The sequence below is a fragment of the Neoarius graeffei genome, chromosome 8 (assembly GCF_027579695.1).
Source record: "Neoarius graeffei isolate fNeoGra1 chromosome 8, fNeoGra1.pri, whole genome shotgun sequence".
NCBI classification, from domain to species: Eukaryota; Metazoa; Chordata; class Actinopteri; order Siluriformes; family Ariidae; genus Neoarius; species Neoarius graeffei.
In genome coordinates, this window is record NC_083576.1 from 73,058,394 (window position 1) to 73,080,764 (window position 22,371).

The following is a 22,371-nucleotide window of genomic DNA, read 5'->3' on the forward strand; positions in this document are numbered from 1 at the left end:
TAACCACTACACCACCGTGCCACCCTTGTAGAGTAAATAATAAAAATACACATTTTTGGCTCAGCCTTTGGCTGAAGCCGTGAGAAGCACCTGTCTGTATGTGTGTGTTTAACCAAGTTGGAGCGTGTTTAATAATGTAATTGGCGTGCCAGCCTCAGGTAGTGATTCCATAGTCGCGGTGTGGTGCCATGGCGCACTGACTATGTAAATGCCATGTTACATAACCTCAGTTTATGACATAATTCTCCATGGCTGAGCAGTTTAGTGTGCCATCCAGGAAAAGAACAGATTTTGCAACATTGGTTCGAATCCTGGCGTCGATGTATTTCTGAGCCGGCTATTTTTTTCTATTTCTGTTCTGTAGCTTCTATCTCCCAATCAGACAAAGGCTGAGCTCAGACCTGCACAGGTCTCTAGTAAATTTGATTTGGCCGATGAAAAAACAAAGTACAACTTTACACACAAAAGATTGATAAATAATGCCAAATCGATGAAATAGTCTTCCATTTTAAATGACGTTTTATTAAGGTGGTGTAGTGGTTAGCACTGTCACCTCAGAGCAAGAAGGTTCTGGGTTCAAGCCCAGGGCCTTTCTGTGTGGAGTGGAGTTTGCATGTTCTTCCCGTGTCTGCGTGGGTTTCCTCCGGGTGCTCTGGTTTCCCCCCACAGTCCAAAGACATGCAGGTTAGGCTAATACATAGTTTTCACTGACGTCACGGCATTCCGGGGAATGCCCTCCAGCCGCCATCTTGTGCGTCAAACAAAACGGACCATCGCCATTACCGGCTACGTTATCTCAGACAAATTTATGAAGTTATATAGTCAGTTTTCTAAAATAAAGATCAATGTCGGCAAAATCAAGCAAACAGAAGTATATAGATACATTAGACGACATCTCACGACAACGGTATGCAGCCAAACTGGCCTTGATTGGGGGAATTGACCCCTACGAAGTGGACAAAGATGCATTTTCAAGTAACTATGCAGGGCTGCCATCCATATCGTACCCTGATATTGTGAACTATTTCGTGAATAGTAAAAGTGCCTACACACTTGACGACCTCAAAGCATACAAGTCGCTGGAGTCATACAATTATTTTGTCTGTGGCTGGGTCAGTGAAGTCCACCATATAAAAACAAGTGACAGTCGTGTCCTAATTACAGCCAAGGTATGTAAACATTGGAAATAGAAATAGAAAACATGACAAACGAGCGATATTAAGTGCACATTACAATGTAAACGTACACTCAGCGGTTCCAGTTAGGCGTTCTCCAGAGATTGTTCACATGATGTTTTGGTTTCCAAAAACAAACTTAAACACAACTGATTGTTTATTTAAACAACTTACCACTTATAAAATGATCGGAGCAGACTTTGCTGTGTTTGGAAGGCTGATAATCCTTGCGGTTGATTCTCGCAAGCCATAGATTTCTCCTCTGTATGCTGAGTTTCTTTGTTTGCTCGCCTTCGTGCTCCCGTACAGTGGGAATTCCATAAAAGCTCCGCTTGACGTCATCATCTGACCTATTACGACAGCCGTGAATACAACAGGTGTGCACCATTGCTAGCTTTAAATAGCCTGCTTGGGTTCTTTTGAAGACTTTGTACTCGCGCGTTGCAACGTGTGCTCAGTGACCCGTACGGTAAGCTTGACCCACAAGATGGCCGCCACTAGGGAATCCCCGACTCTGTGACGTCATGTGCAAACTATGTATTGGTGGCTCTAAATTGTCCATAGGTGTGAATTATGTGTGTGTGTGAGAATGGTTGTTTGTCTCTATGTATCAGCCCTGAGATGATCTGGTGACTTGTCCAGGGTGTACCCCGCCTCTCGCCCATAGTCAGCTGGGACAGGCTCCAGCTTGCCTGCGACTCTGTACAGGATAAGCAGTTACGGATAATAGATGAATGGATTTTATTACCTATTACGAAGTAAACTATTTAATTTATTGTCGGGAAATTGATATAAAAACAAACAGTTCTTTTCAAGCAAATTCTGTCGTTTGGATTTGTGTGTCTGTCTCTTTTGCTCATTGTTGTCTTTCTCACATGAGAATAACAACAGTGTTTTATGCCCCCTCTCTATCTTTGCACTTTCTGAAATGAGATATTTTTTCCTACGCCTCGTATATTTGTACAATATAATCTTTATTAATTATTATTGTAATAAAGAAGGCTGTAGGGCTTTTAATGAATCAGAGTAAACATAAATGCTTTTGAGAATGGGGATGAGAGTGTAGTGAAGATGCAAGGAGTGGACGTAAAGAAAGTACCTGGGGTCAACTGTGCAGGAAAATGGGGGCTGCGATAGTGAGGTGAGAAAGAGTGCGCAGGCAGGGTGGAGCAGTTGGAGAAGGATTTCGGGAGTCATTTGTGATAGGAAAGTCCCAGCAAAAGTGAAAGGGAAGATGTATAAGACAGTAGTGAGACCAGCTGTGATGTATGGATTGGAGACCGTACCCTTAACGAAGAGACAGGAGGCAAAGTTGGAGGTGGCGGAGTTGAGGATGTTAAGGTTTGCGATGGGAGGTTGGACAGGATAAGGAACGAGCACATCAGAGGGACAGCACATGTGGAGAGCTTGGGAATTAAGCTAAGAGAGATGAGACTGAGATGGTATGGGCACATCCTGAGAAGAGATGCAGAGCATGTTGGAAGGAGAATGTTGAGGATGGAGCTGCCAGGCACACGAAATCGAGGAAGGCCAAAGAGGAGATACATGGATGTGGTGAGAGAGGACATGAAAGTGGCAGGTGTGGTAGAGAAGGATGCGGAAGACAGGGAGCAATGGAGACGAAAGATCCGCTGTGGCGACCCCTAATCGGGAGCAGCCAAAAGAAGAAGAAGAATGCAAGATAATCTAAAGCTACAGTAGTTCGTTTTTAACACACACTAATGGAATATCGCACAGTATAAATAAAATACTGAAGTTTGTCTACATTAGGCCAAAAAAAAAAAAGTGTGTTTCCGATAACATGAAATACTAAAATAAGGTCGGTAGGTAGGAAAAAGTTTTTTTTTTCTTAATTTTTTTTTATTTTGCTCGAAAAAATTAACACAAGTAAACATCTTACAAAATAGCATTTTGGCACAGAATCCTTTATACCACACATCATAATAAAATAAAAGTGTTTTAAATCTTTAAACGAATAAAAAAAAATATCGCGAGAGTTCGAGTTATGATCTACGGAAGCGTATTGCTGCCACACTCAAAAAAAATGGCTTAGAATCAAGTAATTACGTGAAAAGATATTGTTAACAAAGTTATCATGTTTTTACAATATATTTATCATGTAATAACATAACATCACGTAATTTCATGATACGAAATGATCACGTTATTTCATGATATTTTCATGTAATAACTAGTGCTGTCAAGCGATTAAAATATTTAATCGCGATTAATGTCGCGACTGTCATAGTTAACTCGCGATTAATCGCAATTTAATCGCACATTTTTGTCACATGAAAAACCATTGTAATTCTCTTATCAGCATAAAAAAGTGAATGGGCTTGCTCACCGTTCGAACTACGGGGGTACTCGGGGGATCCGAGATCCCCTGAAACAGACATGAGATCCCTTGAAAACATGATTTGGGAAATGTTGGGGGGGTCTCTAAAATATTGGCAAAATTATGTTTATTGACATAGCAATCGTGTGTAACGGGAAGCATTCGCATATCCGAAGTGAGCGCGCGATGGAGAGCCGCGCTCTGAGACAAGCGCAAGCACCCCCCCCAGGGAAAATAAGGGACCCCCCCCTGAAAATATCGGCATAGTTCGAACACTGGTTGTACCAATGTTTTTTTTTTTTTATTGCAGAGCATAACACGTCTTGTCACAGCCACTGCAAAGTGGGGCTGGAGCTGCCGATGGGAAAACGAAACCTAAGTCGAGCACCGTGGCTCTTCGGGGGAGGGCAGAGGACTCTGGCTGTGCGGGGCGTGGCATCATGTCACAGAGCGTTAATCTCGCGATAAAAAATTTTTCGCCGTTAAAATTGAGTCAAGTTAACACGTTAATAACACAACATTTTTGACAGCACTAGTAATAACGTGAAAACACCTTATCAAGAAATAACGTGAAAATAACGTCCTAGGCTAGGCTACTTCCATTAAAAGCAGACGGCCTGCCTAGCCTACTGTAGAACTTGGGTCAAGCAAAAACACCGAGCAAAAACATGGCTGAATCCTGAATGACTCCTATTTGTATAAATAGGGGACTATATAGGCGGCAAAACGTAGTGTTTTTCCCTGCCATGGAAGTGCACTTGTATACTGAAGAGGAAGCAATTTGCATTACAGCCTTGAATGAGGATTCAAAATGGCGGCTTGGCTCAGTTTTGCCTTCCTCCTTCAGTATACAAGTGCGCTTCCATGTTTATGCAGGAGGGCTGATAGAAGTGGCGAAACATTTTACTTTTTATCGTTTCTTTCACAACTTGAATGCGTTGAAACAAAAAATTATGACAAACTAACATCGCTTACACTAAAATATCAAGGGAAATTTGTAATAAAAACTTTACGGTCGGCAATTTCGACGCGGAAATTCTCGATCGGTCGGGTTACCGGAAACACACTTTTTTTTTTGGCCTTATCTAAAGACAAATCCAATAACAATAGCGGCAATTCTTCAAGTAAAATGCTTGCTACAGAAACCACAAGGTGCTTCAGAGGTTTGGGAGGTTTTGGGAACAGGGTACGTGATTCGTCACAGGTCTCTTGAAGCCGACATGGTTGGAAATGGGTCAGTAGGAGCATGTCACTGTAAACGGTGTGCTCAGGCAAGCTTCTGGCTAAGCGGATGCTGTGTCCTCTGTCTTTTCCTGTTATAAGCAGTGAGAAGATTCTGTCCACTCGACGCTAGCCTCGGGGAGATTCTACCCAGATTTTGACAGCTCTGGCCTACTCCAGCCACCTGACAAGATTTATCACGCAACCTGTCAGCAGAAAAAACTGTTGTTGTTTTACTTTTTTTCCTTCCTATCTGTGGTTTTTTTTTAGACTGCTGATTTTGTGAGATTGTGCCAGACAGTAATATCCCCGGACACAAGATATACAGCAAATCTCTAAAGACAGAACAGACCCATAATATTATAACCATATTGAAAGTGAGATCATATTCAGTACCTTACAGTAAACAGGTTGATATTTATTCAGCTAGACAACATACAGTGTGCTAATTTCTTACAGTAAAAAAAAAAGACCTCAATTATTATCTAAATCAGGGGTGTCTCACTCATCTGAGGGAACAGACCACATTATACCTGGTCCAGTATCAAGTGCGCTGGACGAAACAATCAGTATAGTGACCAATAACGCATCTAATGGATTTATTTATCTGATAGGCACAAATAAAAAACATAAAACTTATGACTGCATAAGTATTCACCCCCAAAGAAACATGATTACAAATCTGTTAAACTGGAAGGGCACTTGTCAAGTCAACCCAAGCTTATTTCGATAGCGCTTTTAACAATAAACATTGCCGCAAAGCAGATTTACAGAGTTTGAACGACTTAAAATATGAGCTAATTTTATCCCTAATCTATCCCCAATGAGCAAGCCTGTGGCGACGGTGGCAAGGAAAAACTCCCTCAGGCGACATGAGGAAGAAACCCCGAGAGGAACCAGACTCAAAAGGGGACCCATCCTCATTTGGGCAACAACAGACAACATGACTATAACATTAACAGTCCTAACATAAAGTCAGCTTCGTTGATGCTGTAAACCCCCCACCGACGGAAACCCGAGCGCAAAACTGTTCACGACAACCGCAGTCCCAAAGTCAGCAAGTCAACTGCAGTCCCCAGCCACAAAAGCACCACTGCAAGAGTCCAGAGCGTCCTCCAGGCACGACCCCCAACTGTCCACATGGGGCCGTCCTCCACAGGAGCGATGCGATGAGACTCCAACCAGACACAGGGCACCAGGATGGATCAGGCATCTTGGTAGAGTGCACACCTCCGCCAAGCCACATATCAACATCAAAATCAAATCACTTGAACCTGGGATAATACAAAAGCTGTACACCAAGTAGGGAAAAGCCATGGCCTAATGGTTAAAGAAGCCACTTTGGGAACAAAAGGTCGCTGGTTTAATTCCCTGGACCAGCGGGACTGGCTAACCATTAACTGCTCCAGCAAGTGAGGTGGTGTACCTTGTGTCTGATTAGCCAAAGAGAAACTGATGATGTGATTATCAGTTTGGGCAGGAGCCTGGCCAAAACTAAATGTCCACCAAATTTCATTAAAATCTGTTCATTACTTTTTGAGTTACATTGGGAACAGACCAAAAAAAAAAAAAAATCCTGGATCCAAATACATATCTGGATTTGCATCCAAATTTAAGCAGTCTTCCTTGGCCCATGGTCCACCTTTCCTCAAAATTTCATCACAATCCATTCACTACTTTTTGAGTTACGTTGGGAACAGATAAACAAACAAACAAACAAACAAACAAACAAACAAACAAACAAACAAAAACAATTGCTGGTGAAAACAACCTCCTCCAACAACAAACTCGATGGAGGTAATAACTGGTTTACTAATGAATAATTATATATCAATAGCAGGAGTTTTGCCAGTAGTAAAGTTTATAGTCCATGAGTTTATTGTTCTGTTTTTCTCCTAAGTGGAAATAACCGAACACCTCTTTCTGCAAATCTTCTAATTCAATCAGTAAATTTTAAATATGGATTATAAACTGATTTAATGTCCCAGATTTGAATCTTTGTTCGTTGTCGTGTTAAAAAGCAAGCCCTTCCCTAAATAAATAAAAATATAAAACAAACACAAATGTCAAGTCAAGTTTATTTCTATAGCGCTTTTTACAATAGACATTGTTGCAAAGCAGCTTTACAGAATTTGAATGACTTAAAACATGAGCTAATTTTATCCCTAATCTATTCCCAATGAGCAAGCCTGTGGCGACGGTGGCAAGGAAAATCTCCCTCAGACGACATGAGGAAGAAACCTCGAGAGGAACCAGACTCAAAAGGGAACCCATCCTCATTTGGGCAACAACAGACAGCCTGACTATAACATTAGACATTAATTTAAATGTCTAAATGTCTAATATGCATACATGTCAAGTTATACGGGTTTCCCCGTATTTTGTACAGGAAAATGCAATTTTTTGGCTAATACAGAGTGCACTGATTTTCATACGGGAAAATTACCTTTTGCATCAGAGATTTTTCCCGTTACTCTGAGAAAATTTTCTTAGCATCCATCATTTATTTTTTCAAACGCGCATGCCCAGTGAAACGGAACTATTTTCGATTTATGTGGTTTTACAGTTGCACATGGTTTTCTCAGTCATTTAAGTCCATCGGCTCGGACTGTCCAGACTTCTGTGACAGCTGCAGAAGTTACGTTCTGCCAATTTCTCATGGAACACAACATCCCCCCCCAAAAAAGTTTCTCGATTCAAAGACTGCACAGGTAAGCATCTGTTTTTATTTATTTATTTTATTTTAAAAAAATTTTAAAAAGTTTTTACTGTTTGCATGTAGGAAAGCTTCCTCCATTATCATGATAATTTAGGGAGGTGATACTGGGAGTCGCCGTTTATACAGCGGCAACTGTAGTTACCCGGCGATTTCTGGTTTCGCTTCCCTAAACATTTTAATTGCTGAGAGACATTATATGTAGACACAGATGCCCAACACCCGTTACTACCATCAGTCGTCAGTAAACTGGAAAAGTATTGAATGGAGAGTAATGGCGGTAACGACCGTTGGTAACCTGTCTCTAAAATGTATAGTAGGGGATGGAAGCAATTTAACACCACCTACATGTTTGCCGTGCTCTGATTTTCTTTTATTGACCAGGAAAATAATAGATGTATATTGGGGAAAGGTCTTCGATGTAAAAACTGCTCTGGGTGTTGCCAGGTTTCCAATGCTGAAACAACTTTTTACTGCTTTGCTGTGCCTCCTACATAGCAATGCAGATAGTGAGAGGGCTTTTTCATTGGTTAGGAAAATTCATACTGAGGACAGAAAAAATATGGCTGCAGACACATTAACTGCATATCTGCAAATTAAAATGAACTGTGATGAGGAGCTACAACTGCGACCCAAGCACTGATATTATAGCTCGTGCCAAATCTGCAACATCTTTGTACAACAAAAAACACTCCAAAAAGAAAGAAGAAAGCACAACTTTATTCATCACACATTTGTGAAATTCCTCTCTGCATTTAACCCATCACACACACGTGATGCACACGTGAGCACACACACATACCCAGAGCAGTGGGCAGCCATGCTAACAGCGCCCGGGGAGCAGTTGGGAGTTAGGTGCCTCGCTCAAGGGCACCTCAGCCCAAGGCCGTCCCATATTAACCTAACCTGCATGTCTTTGGACTGTGGGGGAAACCGGAGCACCCGGAGGAAACCCACGCAGACAGGAGAACATGCAAACTCCACACAGAAAGGCCCTCGCCGGCCGCTGGGCTCAAACCCAGAACCTTCTTGCTGTGAGACAACCGTGCTAACCACTTACACCACTGTGCCGAATAAGGAATAAGATTTAAATTATTGTTATAAATTACTGGGAAGATTTTCAATTTAACTTCATCATTTATTAATATTTTCACTTATCCTTGTTTACATAATATACTTGATGTGGTTCAGTCATCTTTAGTTGGATCGAACACTGCTTGCGGTGTCAACACTTTTTTCTCAAATGGAACTTTTACTAACCTTCATCTACTGTTTAACATAATTATATATAATGTATTACATGTAACCTACTATTTTAATTAACATACCTACTTAGTACTGCTGTTATATTTCAGGTAATTTTCTTTGGTGAAATGTAATATCGTAGGTGATGTCAACACTTTGTGTAATTTTTATGAACTATTTAATATTAATACATTTTATTTGCAAAATTTACATAAATAATTCTGATACAATGTATTTTAAATAATTAAGTTTATAGTTCAGTCATTCTCTTTAGTAGATAATTGTTTACTTGACTGGACATATAGTCCTTTTTAATTCAGTTGTTTTCTCTGGGATCTAAAATTTATTTTTATTCAGTACATGCTTATTTGATCGCTTTAACTTGATGCAGTGTGATAAATATGCCGATTACAGTAGGAGTGTATAATATGGAATAAAACAATCAGTGCTTTGGATTATATGCTGGAATTTTTTTCTTGTGTATGTAAGGGAAAAGTGCAGATTTCGTAAGGGCATGGGTAACTAAAGGTTGACGTGTACAGTATGAATATATTTTTGGGTCATTATCCTCTAATGCTATTAAAATAGCTTTTAAAGAATCAAAAAAACAAAAAACTGATCATTGTTTCTGTGATGAAAGAAAGAAAGAAAGAAAGAAAGAAAGAAAGAAAGAAAGAAAGAATTATTCAACATCGATTAGTAATTACCAGGGCTTTGAACCGGTTCAAGGAACGAAAACGAAAACCGGGAACTTTTTCTATTTCACATGGAACAGAAACGAAACCAGAAACTTTATTATTTTTTATGTTCCGGAACAGAAACGCTTATTAAAAATAATGGTAACCGGTTAATACCGGTTTTTATTTCGTTCCTCAAAGTTTCCGTAGCCTACAAATAAAAAAGTCATTCTTCTCCTGCGCAAGTTTCTATGACCCTCTGGGGTTCACTTCCTGTGTGACGTTCACTGACTGAATGGAGAGAGCGGGAGGGTGGACTACTATCACGTCTCCATTACTGAGTGTCTGAGCAAAGAAGAGCCTGAATGATGCAACCTCCCTATTGGCTGTTTGTAAAAATGTATCAATTGTTGCCCTTCCCACGGGAATCATCGCGGGCTCGAGAGACGAGACCTAACGAGTTAGTTCGTTGGTAGCAGAACAAAATGTCTGGACACAAATCGGGTTTTCAGAAAAGGAAAGAAAATAAACGGAGGGTTGAAAATACAAAAAAGGAGGCAGAAAATGCAAAAAACGAGTTTTAAGGTAGGACAAATGGTTACTTTTTAAGGCAGCCCGCCATGGCTGCAGGCTTTCAGTTGTGTCATTGAATGGTTACTTTTCTGAGGCAGCCCGCCGTGGCTGCCTGCAGGCTTATTTATTATAGCCCATTTAGTTAAAATAGTTGATATAAAATGTTTATAGTTATAGTTATGTGATGGTTGTCCTGATTTAGACTGGTGTTTTTTTTTTTTTGGGGGGGGGGGGGGGGGGGGGGGGGGGGGGGTGTTGCGCGATGTTGCACCCGGGTCCAGATTAGGGCAGAACCGGCCCTGGCTACATTTCAGGTGTAGTTTGTTTTATGTATGTATGTACTTGCATAGATGTGTACTTGGTCTTCCAATATGGTGCCTAACAAAATCTCGTGGCGCGGTGACGTCATGCGGTAGCCCTCTATAGGGCCTGACTAGCCTTTGGTAACACACTAAACGAATTCTCTTTCATTTTTGGCACTTTTTCTGTTTGTGTAGATGGGAAGACATACTGAGAATCCAAATCGCCAACATTTGAAATAATAATTGTTTTGAATTATTTCTTGTCTTATTTAATGAAGGTTGTAATAGAATTAGCCTACATTTGGCTTAAGCTGGATGAGACAGAGACATAATTTTATAGCCATTTGTTAAACAGCTGACAGGGAACGTAATTAACCGTTCCGGGAACGAAATTTTTTTGTTCTAACCGGTTCGGGAACGTCTATTTAATGGTGGAACCCAAAACCGGAAACATTAAAATTCCGTTTCTGTTCGGAACGAACCAATAGGAAAAAAATTTTGGTTCAAAGCCCTGGTAATTACTAATGAATTTAACACCCCAATCAAATCAATGTTGAAATATTCTGACATTTATATAGTGATCACTTCATTCACTTCATCAACATCAAATAAACACAAATAAATAAACAAATAAACACGCTTTTATTGCATGTGCATGTTGCCAAACATCTGATCTGCTCTATCAGGGCTCATGGGTGTATGGAAGCGAAAAGTACAGATTTTGTAAGGGCATGGGTAACTTTAAGGCTGACATGTATGAATATATTTCTGGGTCAACAAATCTTGCATTTCCTCTAATGCTATTAAAATAGCTTTTAAAGAATCAAACAAAACAAACAAACAAACAAAACTGATCACTGTTTCTGTGAAGAAAGAAAGAAAGAAAGAAAGAAAGAAAGAAAGAAAGAAAGAAAGAAAGAAAGAAAGAAAGAAAGAAAGATGCAAATCCCCTTTCAGTGAAATCAATTAAACACCCTTGATGTAATTACTAATGAATTTAACACCCCAATCAAATCAATTTTGAAATATTCTGACATTTATATAGTGATCACTTCATCAACATCAAATAAACACAAATAAATAAATAAACAACCTTTTATTCCATGTGCATGTTGCCAAACATCTGCTCTATAAGGGCTCATGGGTGTATGGAAGCGAAAAGTACAGATTTTGTAAGGGCATGGGTAACTTTAAGGCTGACATGTATGAATATATTTCTGGGTCAACAAATCTTGCATTTCTTCGAATGCTATTAAAATAGCTTTTAAAGAATCAAACAAAACAAACAAACAAAAAAAAACCTGATCATTGTTTGTGATGAAAGAAAGAAAGATGCAAATCCCCTTTCAGTGAAATCAATTAAACACCCTTGATGTAATTACTAATGAATTTAACACCCCGATCAAATCAATGTTGAAATATTCTGACATTTATATAGTGATCACTTCATCAACATCAAATAAATACAAATAAATAAATAAATAAATAAATAAATAAACAAACAAGCTTTTATTGCATGTGCGTGTTGCCAAACATCTGCTCTATAAGGGCTCATGGGTGTATGGAAGCGAAAAGTACAGATTTTGTAAGGGCATGGGTAACTTTAAGGTTGACATGTATGAATATATTTCTGGGTCAACAAATCTTGCATTTCCTCGAATGCTATTAAAATAGCTTTTAAAGAATAAAACAAAACAAACAAACAAACAAACAAACAAACTGATCATTGTTTCTGTGAAGAAAGAAAGAAAGAAAGAAAGAAAGAAAGAAAGATGCAAATCCCCTTTCAGTGAAATCAATTAAACACCCTTGATGTAATTACTAATGAATTTAACACCCCGATCAAATCAATGTTGAAATATTCTGACATTTATATAGTGATCACTTCGTCAACATCAAATAAACACAAATAAATAAACAAATAAACACGCTTTTATTGCATGTGCATGTTGCCAAACATCTGCTCTGCTCTGATCTGTTTCCCCACCTGCACTAACGCACCACTGAGATTATTTCACTTATAAACGCGGCAAACAATGAAAATGTAATATAATGCAATCTTACCCACGCCATATTTTTCGTGTTCAGTTGGTATCCACATTTTTTTTGTCTCGTCTAATAAAATAAACACATGTCAGCTATATAACAGGGGAATTAAAAGCCATACGGTCCATATTGCTGGCACGCTGGATGTCACTGTATTGTTCGGAGGGCAGACGCTCAGCTCAGCATCCTTCCAACAGCACAGGCTCCCGACAGCAATGCATCCTGGGAGACTGAGGCATTCAAGAGCAGAAAGACTACAAATCCCATAAGCCAGACAAGCGTGCGTGCGTGAGTGCGTCACGTGACTGCGTCACTTAAAGATGGCGGCTGTGAAAGGAAGTCCTCCTGAGCTGTCAGGTAGAGAGAGCGGTGTTGTGTGTTTATTAGTGACAGTCGTGCGAAAAATATATGTTCTGTCGCTTTTTTTGTCGAATTGGTTGTGTTGTTCGTAATTTAATTGCCGCACTTTTACTTAGTTTAGGACTAAAGTAAATTACTGACACAGCTTCATGTCGCAATTTTTTTTTTACATCCTGTTGTTTAGGGGAGAGCGGGGAAACTTGACAAGTTTTCAATTTTTGTAGATTGTGTGAAATAATTTGAAGGGAGCATCACATTCATATTGCACTAGAGAGGATTTACTCTCCCTTCTTACCATAACATTAGTTTCTCAGCTTGTCACATATACTGGCCTTCACTTTTTCTCTCATTTATTTTTTTTTTGCAGGTGAGACATAGTCTGGTTAACACCAGACCATATCACAAGTGAAATATGGTCTGGAATCCGCCTATTGAATTTCTCGTAGAGGAGGTGTGGTTTACGATTGTCAACGGCCGTTTATTGGATGTTGCGAATGTCTATCATTTGGCGTATACGTAGCCCATGGCCAATCATGGCAGTTGTACCCGGTGACGTAGTTAGAGCGACGAAGAAGGCGAAAAACGACTGTAATGCCAAACGCTGTTCTTTTTTTAAAACAAACTTTCGCTCTAAACTATTCAGAACAGTGTCTAAAGCTTGATCGAAAGTTTGATTCGTATCGCTCGCCGCCTTGTTAAATGTGATCCGTAAACAGTCCCAAATAAACTACAAGCTTCCGTTTGTCGAGTAGTACGCGTCACCGTCTTTTCACCCCTCCCCACTCTCTGATTGGCTCCCTAACTCAGGCGAGCCTTTAGACCATGGTTTCCATGCTGTCTTTTCAGATCGGAACGATTGTGCAAAGCAGCATGGGATTTCCCAGGCTAGGTGAGACATGGGACAAAAATAAAATACCTGGCTTCATCCATCCATCCATTATCTGTAGCTGCTTTATCCTGTTCTACAGGGTCGCAGGCAAGCTGGAGCCTATCCCAGCTGACTACGGGCGAAAGGCGGGGTACACCCTGGACAAGTCGCCAGGTCATCACAGGGCTGACACATAGACACAGACAACCATTCACACTCACATTCACACCTACGGTCAATTTAGAGTCGCCAGTTAACCTAACCTGCATGTCTTTGGACTGTGGGGGAAACCGGAGCACCTGGACGAAACCCATGCGGACACCATGCAAACTCTACACAGAAAGGCCCTCGCCGGCCTCTGGGCTTGAACCTTCTTGCTGTGAGACGACAGCGCTAACCACTACACCACCGTACCGCCCCCTAGCTTAATCCTACATGTTTAATTTTTATTTATGATCAAAACTTGTTCCATATGAACTGTATGGACACACAATCCTGGTACAGCGATAGAAAAAAATGTCAGTGTAGCCAAAACCTGACTCGACAAAACAGTTCCACTTTCAAGAAGGAATGAAATAAATGTAATCCTCATGCAGGGACTCGCCCAGATTTTTAACAAACAATTTTATATTTGTAAAACACAAGAAAAAAAAACAAAAAACTGTAACATGATGAACTGTGGGTGGCACGGTGGTGTAGTGGTTAGCACTGTCGCCTCACAGCAAGAAGGTCTGGGTTCGAGCCTCGTGGCCAGCGAGGGCCTTTCTGTGCGGAGTTTGCATGTTCTCCCCGTGTCCGCGTGGGTTTCCTCCGGGTGCTCCGGTTTCCCCCACAGTCCAAAGACATGCAGGTTAGGCTAACTGGTGACTCTAAATTGACCGTAGGTGTGAATGTGAGTGTGAATGGTTGTCTGTGTCTATGTGTCAGCCCTGTGATGACCTGGCGACTTGTCCAGGGTGTACCCCGCCTTTCGCCCGTAGTCAGCTGGGATAGGCTCCAGCTTGCCTGCGACCCTGTAGAACAGGATAAAGCGGCTAGAGATAATGAGATGAGATGATGAACTGCCTCAACTCTCCCCATCTCCCCAATTAAAAAAAAAAAATCCTTAAATGTTTTTACCACAGAGTTTGTTTAATAAATAACACTATTTTTACTATAAATATGCAGGTGATTATCAGAAATCGTGTGCACTGATTGGTCGAGAGATTCAGACTATTTCTCGATAATCGCCTCGAGCGACTCTGCAAAATGGCGGCCAATCGCTTTGTCACTGTAAGTGAAGAAGAATTACAAATGATGAAAGAAAATGCTGTTCCTAAAAGCACTAAAGATGCTATGAAATTTGGTCTAAAACTAATCAACGGTAAGGTGGAATTGTGATTAATTTTATCGATTTTAAAACAGTATTTTTATGTGACTCCGCACAGATAAGTGACATAAGTGCATTACATTTGCATGCCACTTTTGAAGTTTGAAAAATTATTTTTTTAACTTTATTTTTTTAAATATTCAACTGTGTATTTATGCTAAAACAATTGTCCGCCTCAGGCTCAATGAATATCGATGAATAATAACCTCGAGTTCGTCTTAGATGTTATTCACTGATATGTGAAGAAGCAAGACTGGGGCTGATTTCTTTCTAGCTCACTTTGTAGATTCATGAAGCCTATTAGTGATAGTCGTGCCAAGATTCAGTATCCATTTGGGCTTCATTTTTGCAGCCCACCTCTCTGACACATCCATAATACAGGGTGTTTCAAAAATTTTGTATTATTTGAGTTGTAAATATCCCAGAAACCACGTAGTCTAGGCAAATGAAACTGAGCAGGCTTAATGTTGAGCAATATACGATTTATGGCCCTTTTCCACTACCCTTTTTCAGCTCAGTTCAGCCCGACACGGCTCGCGTTTCGACTACCTCAGAGCAGCACGACTCAGCTCGCTTCAGCCCTACTCAGCACCCAAAACTCGCACGGTTTTGGAGTAGGGCTGAAGCGAGCCAAACCGAGCCGAGTGGGGCTAGGGGCGTGAGGAGACACTCCCCTGTGCACTGATTGGTGAGGAGGCGTGTCCTCACATGCCCACACACGCCCTGCGAGCACGCTGGGATCTGTAAACACCGTAAACCCGGAAGAAGAAGAATTGCGAATTATGAGAATTATGAAGCCTTATGCGCCTCGCCTCATCTATACGCTCTTGCCAGTATCTGTTGGCGTTGTCGGTGACAACAAGCCACAGCACCAAGACCAGCAACACTAACGACTCCATGTCCTCCATGTTTATTGTTTACTCTCCGGGTCGTGAGACTACCGCTTAAAAGGTCACTGATGTCACTGTTTGCGCCGCCTAACGACATCACGTGACGTCCACCCACTTTCGCTAACTCCACCCAATGTGTCCACCCACTTCCAGCCAGCACGGTTCAGCGCGGTTGTAGTCGAAATGCAACTCCAACAGCCCCACTCAGCTCGACTCAGCCCAACTCAGCCGCATTGGTAGTGGAAAAGCGGCATTATTCTTCAAAATTTGAATGAGAAATTCCAAGGTATGTGGATTCCATGAAATTTTCAATATTCGCTAACCTGCTCGACCGTCTCTTCTGATACTGGTGGTTGTCCAGATCCTTTTGCCCTGCACAAACGGACAGCCTTCCAAAGCTGCATTGCAGTTAGTGCATTTTTAGAGAATTCTCTTCTCATAAATGCACGCTGTACAGTCGTGTTCGACTGTGTGTACTCTAACACACAAAACGCCTTTTCTTTTCCAGTGAATGGCATTTCTATACTCAAAAAGATAAAAACATTAAGCATACATTTTTGACCTGTTTCCGCACATGCTGTTAAAATTTGAGGTCAATTGACGGAGAATTGGCAAAGTTATTAGATTGTGAAATGATATCAAATTTTTTGAAACACCCAGTACATCTGTTATCAGCAAAGGTTGCTTTATAGTAAATAACGATGTTACGCTGGGGTGTAAGCATTCTCTCGTCGTCTCGTTTTATAAATTATTTGTGAATTGAACAATTGTATAGAATTCATCTGTTGAATTGCACAGTTTTGCCATGAGTCGTGCAAGAGCACATGCTTGAGGAAGCCGGAAAAAAAAACACACCAAGATTTAAAGATTCTTGCTGATTCCTGATTCGTGTCCTCAGTGAAATGTTCCCAGATTTTCAAACCCTTGCACAAGCAGCACTTGTTCTTGTGTCCACTATGGTTTCAGCCTACAATATAATTGTTAATCTGCTTCATTGGACTCACGCTCACCAAGCTTGGCTTTATTTTTCATTTTTATATGATTATGGCAGCACGGTGATGTAGTGGTTAGCACTGTCACTACACAGCAAGAAGGTTCTGGGTTCGAGCCCAGCGGCCGACGAGGGCCTTTCTGCGTGGAATGGAGTTTGCATGTTCTCCCCGTGTCTATGTGGGTTTCCTCCACAGTCTAAAGACACGCAGGTTAAGCCTCGGTCACAACCGGCCGTACGTGCTCCTACGGCCGGTCTACGTGCAAGAAACGCACGGAGGGCGCGCGTGTGAAGTGCTGATTTTCGAGCCGTAGACTGGCCGCAGAGGTTCTTTGTCATGTCAAACAAACTCTACGGGCGCTTACAGTTTTTTCAGGTTGCAAGACAAACTTACGGCCAACGTGCGTCTTTCTCCACGAACAAAAAAAAAAAAAACGCAGTGATTTGGGAAACGCCAAAAATCGCACGGCCAAAAAATCGTACGTCCAGTTGTGACCTAGGCTTTAGGTTAATTGGTGGCTCTAAATTGACCGTAGGTGTGAATGGTTGTCTGTGTCTATGTGTCAGCCCTGTGATGACCTGGCGACTTGTCCAGGGTGTACCCCGCCTCGCCCGTAGTCAGCTGGGATAGGCTCCGGCTTGCCCGCAATCCTGCACAGGATAAGCGGTTATGGATGGATGAATGATCAGTCGAATGGTCAAGCAATTTTTTGGGGAAATAAAGTGAAAATTCCTGTTTTTCCTTCATACCTGTTTGAACAATTCCTTTTTTTTTTTGCACACCTCCTTCCCTTTGAAGGACTGTAATAATGTGTAATCTGTGCATTAAATGACTTGCCGTGTCGTCTCTTCAGGTGGACAGGATTGTATTCTGGAGCCGCTGTGTTTTCCTGAGCAGCTGACAGCTTGTATTAGCGTCTCCCCTATGGATGACGGTTCCCCCGTGTGCTGTGTCCTGTGCTCATACACGGCTCTTCTCTCGGAGAAAAACCAGCTCCTCAAGCACCTGTTGCTGGAGCACAAGCTGGTCATCGCTGACATCAAACTCGTCGCTGATTTCCCGAAGTACGACCATAAACAATTCTGTGATTCCACCTTTGGTCAGGTTTTCCGAATGAATCGTAATACAGTATTAAAGTCGAAAGTGTCAGATGATATGGGTTTGAATATTTCAGTGCGCTTTGTGAGAGTTGATCAGGAGGAGCACTTGTGTATTTTATATAACCGTGTGACTGAATAATGAAGAGAGTGATCACATGACAGGCTTTATTGTGGCACTCAAAAGTGTGAACACACAGACACACTTTTTTTTTTTCACGTTTTAGGGTTATCATAAAAAAAAAGAGGAAATGACATGCATGGATTTATGACCGAAAACAAAACTTGCATATATTTAGTGTCTTGTATAAGTATTCACCCCCTTGAACTTATTTATATATATATATATATATATATATATATATATATATATATATATTCGAAGGGTAAAATACGACTCTGTATAGTATTGTTTCTCTCCAGGACTGGAGTCTTAAAGGACCCATGGCATGGTGGTTTGTTGATGCTTTAACCTCCTAAGGCCCAAGCTGTTTTTTTTACATGCATTTTTTATTTCTCTTTGCTATTTGGGCTTATTAGAACCTGATTAGAATAAAAACTAGACAGGGACACTCTAACGAGTGCAAACCCCGCCTTTTCCCTATTAAAATACATTGGGCGAAAATTTCGAAGTTCTGCCATGACCTTGACCTTTGACCTCCAAAATTTAATGGTTTCCTTCCTGGGTGATTGGCAACACGTACAAAATTTGGTCCAAATCGATCCATTGGTTCTTGAGATATCTTGCAGACACACAGACAGACAGACAGATACACACACAGACTGACGCAGGTGAAAATAATAACCCCTCCGACTACTGTCGGCGGGGTTAACTAAGCATCATCTTTTGATAAGATGTACTTTTAGAGAAAAAGTATGTCCACATATGTGGATTCTTGTTCCGAATTTCCATAAAGTGCTGTCCACGCATGTGATCGCTAAGCCCTAGGAGGTTAAACGGGCTCGTCGAGGTTTCCGGATGTTATATCCGCAGCCTTTCTCGAAATGAACCCTCGGCACGTAGATATAGCCTCCTGGGAGAAAGCCCCATTTCAGCCCTTTTCCCAGTGCGTCGTTTTGCTAATGAGAAGCATGGAGGCGGGGAAGGGTAGAGGGTGGGGGCGGGCCATGGGGGAGGGGCTTGACCAAGCTGCGGGCATGCTACCTGTGTGTGAACAGTAGCAATGGCAGGTCAAGCAACAGTCCAAGCTTTCGCTTTTGACCCGGAGTCCGACCCCGAAGCAGAAGCGCAAGCAGTTGAACAAACTGTAAATCACCGACTTCAGCAGGACGTATCAGAATGGTGAGTTTGAAATGTTATGTCTGGAAACGGGAATTATTGGGTTGGTTATGTTCCCCGTTATAAAGTTCGCGATCAAACCGAGTCTGTGTTTACACAAAGGTAGTGATTTAGGCTATATCCCGGTTTGCTTGACAAAACGTTCACATGCTGATATAAATAGCCACCATACTTCATCATATCCCTATCGTGCTGGATACAAAATGTATCTACACGAAGTCATTTGTAAAACTCAACTATTTTTGCACAGCGGTTAGCTGCACAGCTAATGTAGCCATTGCAAGGCTAACGCACCGATTTTAAAACACGGCAAAACGACTTAACAGTTATACACTTACTTGTTCGGTGTTTGTGGCTGATGCGGCAGGGATGCTTGGTACGGACCCAGGCTTCAGTGACAGTTGATGTGCAAAACCTGCCCTGTACTGTCCCAAGTTGTGGAAACATTCATCAGGAAAATGCTTCCGACAAACATACACCGTCTTAGGTAGACTCGACGGCGTATTATTGGAGTAAATAAAATTAAGCCACCACGTCTTCAGGGGCTCTCCCGTCGGCAGTAAAAACAGACTCTTTTCTGTGTTGTCACATCCATGTATAGTGCAATTTCCATGTTTCGCTCGCTTAAGGCCCGGTCCCACTGCACTTACGGATGCAAAGAGGATGTAAAACGTAAAAAACATCTTTGCCATCCGTTGGAAAACGCTATGCATCTGTTGTGTACTCATTGCATACGTGCTTCATACGCTCTATCCATCGAGCATCCGTCCACTGTGATTTCATCCGCGCAAAAAGTTTTGAGCTGCACAAAACTTTTAGAACGGATGAACTTTCCGCCGTGTACGATGTAAATCCGTGACATATACGAGCAACAAACGTTCTATGTCCGTTATCATCCGTTAAACGTCTGCTGTATCCTCTCTGCATCCTCTGGGCATCCTCGCAACTCACATCCGCTGCAGCTGAAAACGGAAAGAGGGAGGAAAGATAAGGCACATGAAACGTCTATTCATCGTTAGTAGCACGGAAATAGAAAGGATGTAAGCGTATGCATATCGTATATAAAGTATTCAAAACGGACAAAGCGTTTATATCTGGGATGTATCTCGTATATTTAGGATGTCTGGAGTATGTCTAGAGTATGTAGAAGACACCTAGCGGACAATCGGTCTGCATCCGATATACATCCGCGCAACATCCCCTTTGTTTCCGTTAGGCGTACGTGATGCATCCCCTTCATCCGCTATGCATCCGCTCTTTCTGCTATGCGTCCGCTTCTCAGTTATCACCGGTAACCCCTTCGGAGCTGTCATCCACTTCCATCCGCTTTCATCCGCTAGGCTTCCTATGAACATGCGTTTAACATCCCCGCTATATACTACCCACGTCCGTTCTTTTCCGTTCTGTTTTCGCAAATTTTCGCCAATTTTGTCCATTTCTGGAGCGGATGAAAACAGATAGCGCCACCCCCGAAATTTTGCTCGTCCGCTGTGTCCTTTTTGCATACGTTTTGTCCATCGGCCAGTGGGACCGGGCCTTTAGGTGGTGCCATGTTGTTGTGTCCTCTATGGTCTCCTCACTACAAAATTGAAGTGACGTATATATGGTGGCAACTTTTGAGCTGGGTGGGCAATCCATACAGTGGGTGGGAATCCAGAGGGGGGGCGTGGGGATCATCTCCCTTGCTGACGTAGTAAAGGGAAGAGCCTATCAACGCGCCATTTTGACGCGCCATTCTCAAATGTTGACAAAGGGTGGGCATAGTTTGGTTTACACATTATGACATTTCTAGCCACTGGGGTGACTTAAGAAGGTCAGAGGAACTCATTTTAACGTTAAAAAAACCTCAGAAAGTGAAAATTTCATGCCATGGGACCTTTAACAGTTGGAGCATTAAAAAAAATGTCTTCACTCGTGTTTGTGTGTGTGCAAACTTTTGACAGTGGAAATGTCCATTTAAGTTTAATAGTGTTATTCATGGCTGAGGCTGCGCATTAACGTGAATAAGCTTCATATGAGAGCAGTTATTTTGAATTATTTAATAACTGCTGATAGGAAACATATGTAGATATGAGAGTAAGGAAGAAAGTAAATCTGGATGCACCAGTGGCTTCAGGGAGTTTGAGAATCTAAATATAGCATTAGATTCAGAGCGGTCATGAAAAATGTTGCTGCTCTGTTGCAGGTACATGCTTTATTGGAAGAAAAGGTTGACGGAGCAGCCCATCACAGACTTCTGCAGCGTCATCAAGACCAACTCTGAGGGACCTGCCGGTGAGCCAGAAGGCTTCTTACTGTATGAAAGGAGATGTTTAAATGTTAATTTAAAAAAAAAAACTTGATGACTTCAAAGATTCATAAACTGTGCAGTTTTTCCCATCATAATGGATAACTGAGAGAGTTTATATTTGTGTAACGTCATATTTACTGCATGTCCCTGGAAGACAGCACATGGGTAAAGGTAACGGGGAATGAGAGCAAAAGATGTAAATTTTTTTCAAGATTGGCAAAGTAAATTGTGTTTATTTGAAATATTCTGAATGGGTGTCAAAAATTTTGGAACGTTTTTTTTTTTTTTTTTTGTGAGGGTGGTGTAGTGGTTAGCACTGTCGCCTCACAGCAGGAAGGTTCCGGGTTCGAGCCCAGCAGCCGACGGAGGCCTTTCTGTGTGGAGTTTGCATGTTCTCCCCGTGTCCGCGTGGGTTTCCTCCGGGTGCTCCGGTTTCCCCGACAGTCCAAAGACATGCAGGTTAGGCTAACTGGTGACTCTAAATTGGCCGTAGGTGTGACTGAGAGTGTGAATGGTTGTGTGTGTCAGCCCTGTGATAAACTGGCAACTGGTCCAGGGTGTACCCCACCTCTCACCCATAGTCATCTGGGATAGCCTCCTGCGACCCTGCACAGGATAAGCAGCTACAGATAATGGATGGATATTTTTGTGAGAAGACTTTCTATTAGGTGGCACGGTGGTGTAGTGGTTAGCGCTGTCACCTCACAGCAAGAAGGTCCTGGGTTCGAGCCCCGTGGCCGGCGAGGGCCTTTCTGTGCGGAGTTTGCATGTTCTCCCCGTGTCCGCGTGGGTTTCCTCCGGGTGCTCCGGTTTCCCCCACAGTCCAAAGACATGCAGGTTAGGTTAACTGGTGACTCTAAATTGACCGTAGGTGTGAATGTGAGTGTGAATGGTTGTCTGTGTCTATGTGTC

General features: G+C 41.8%; 1 protein-coding gene across 2 annotated transcripts in view; it reads left to right on the forward strand.

The window, feature by feature from the left end:
* Positions 1–12,607: 12,607 nt before the first annotated feature.
* The window catches only part of znf277 (zinc finger protein 277), a 35,792-nt gene continuing 26,028 nt past the window's right edge, over positions 12,608–22,371 (forward strand). The window contains exons 1-3 of one of the 2 annotated variants that reach the window (XM_060928203.1): positions 12,608–12,650; positions 17,626–17,836; positions 21,355–21,443. In XM_060928203.1, the coding sequence (XP_060784186.1) occupies positions 12,614–12,650; positions 17,626–17,836; positions 21,355–21,443 (337 nt within the window). In that variant the 5' untranslated portion in view covers positions 12,608–12,613. Of the gene's footprint in view, positions 12,651–15,945; positions 16,067–17,625; positions 17,837–21,354; positions 21,444–22,371 lie in introns of those variants that run through there. The other variant, XM_060928204.1, reaches the window with a different exon arrangement.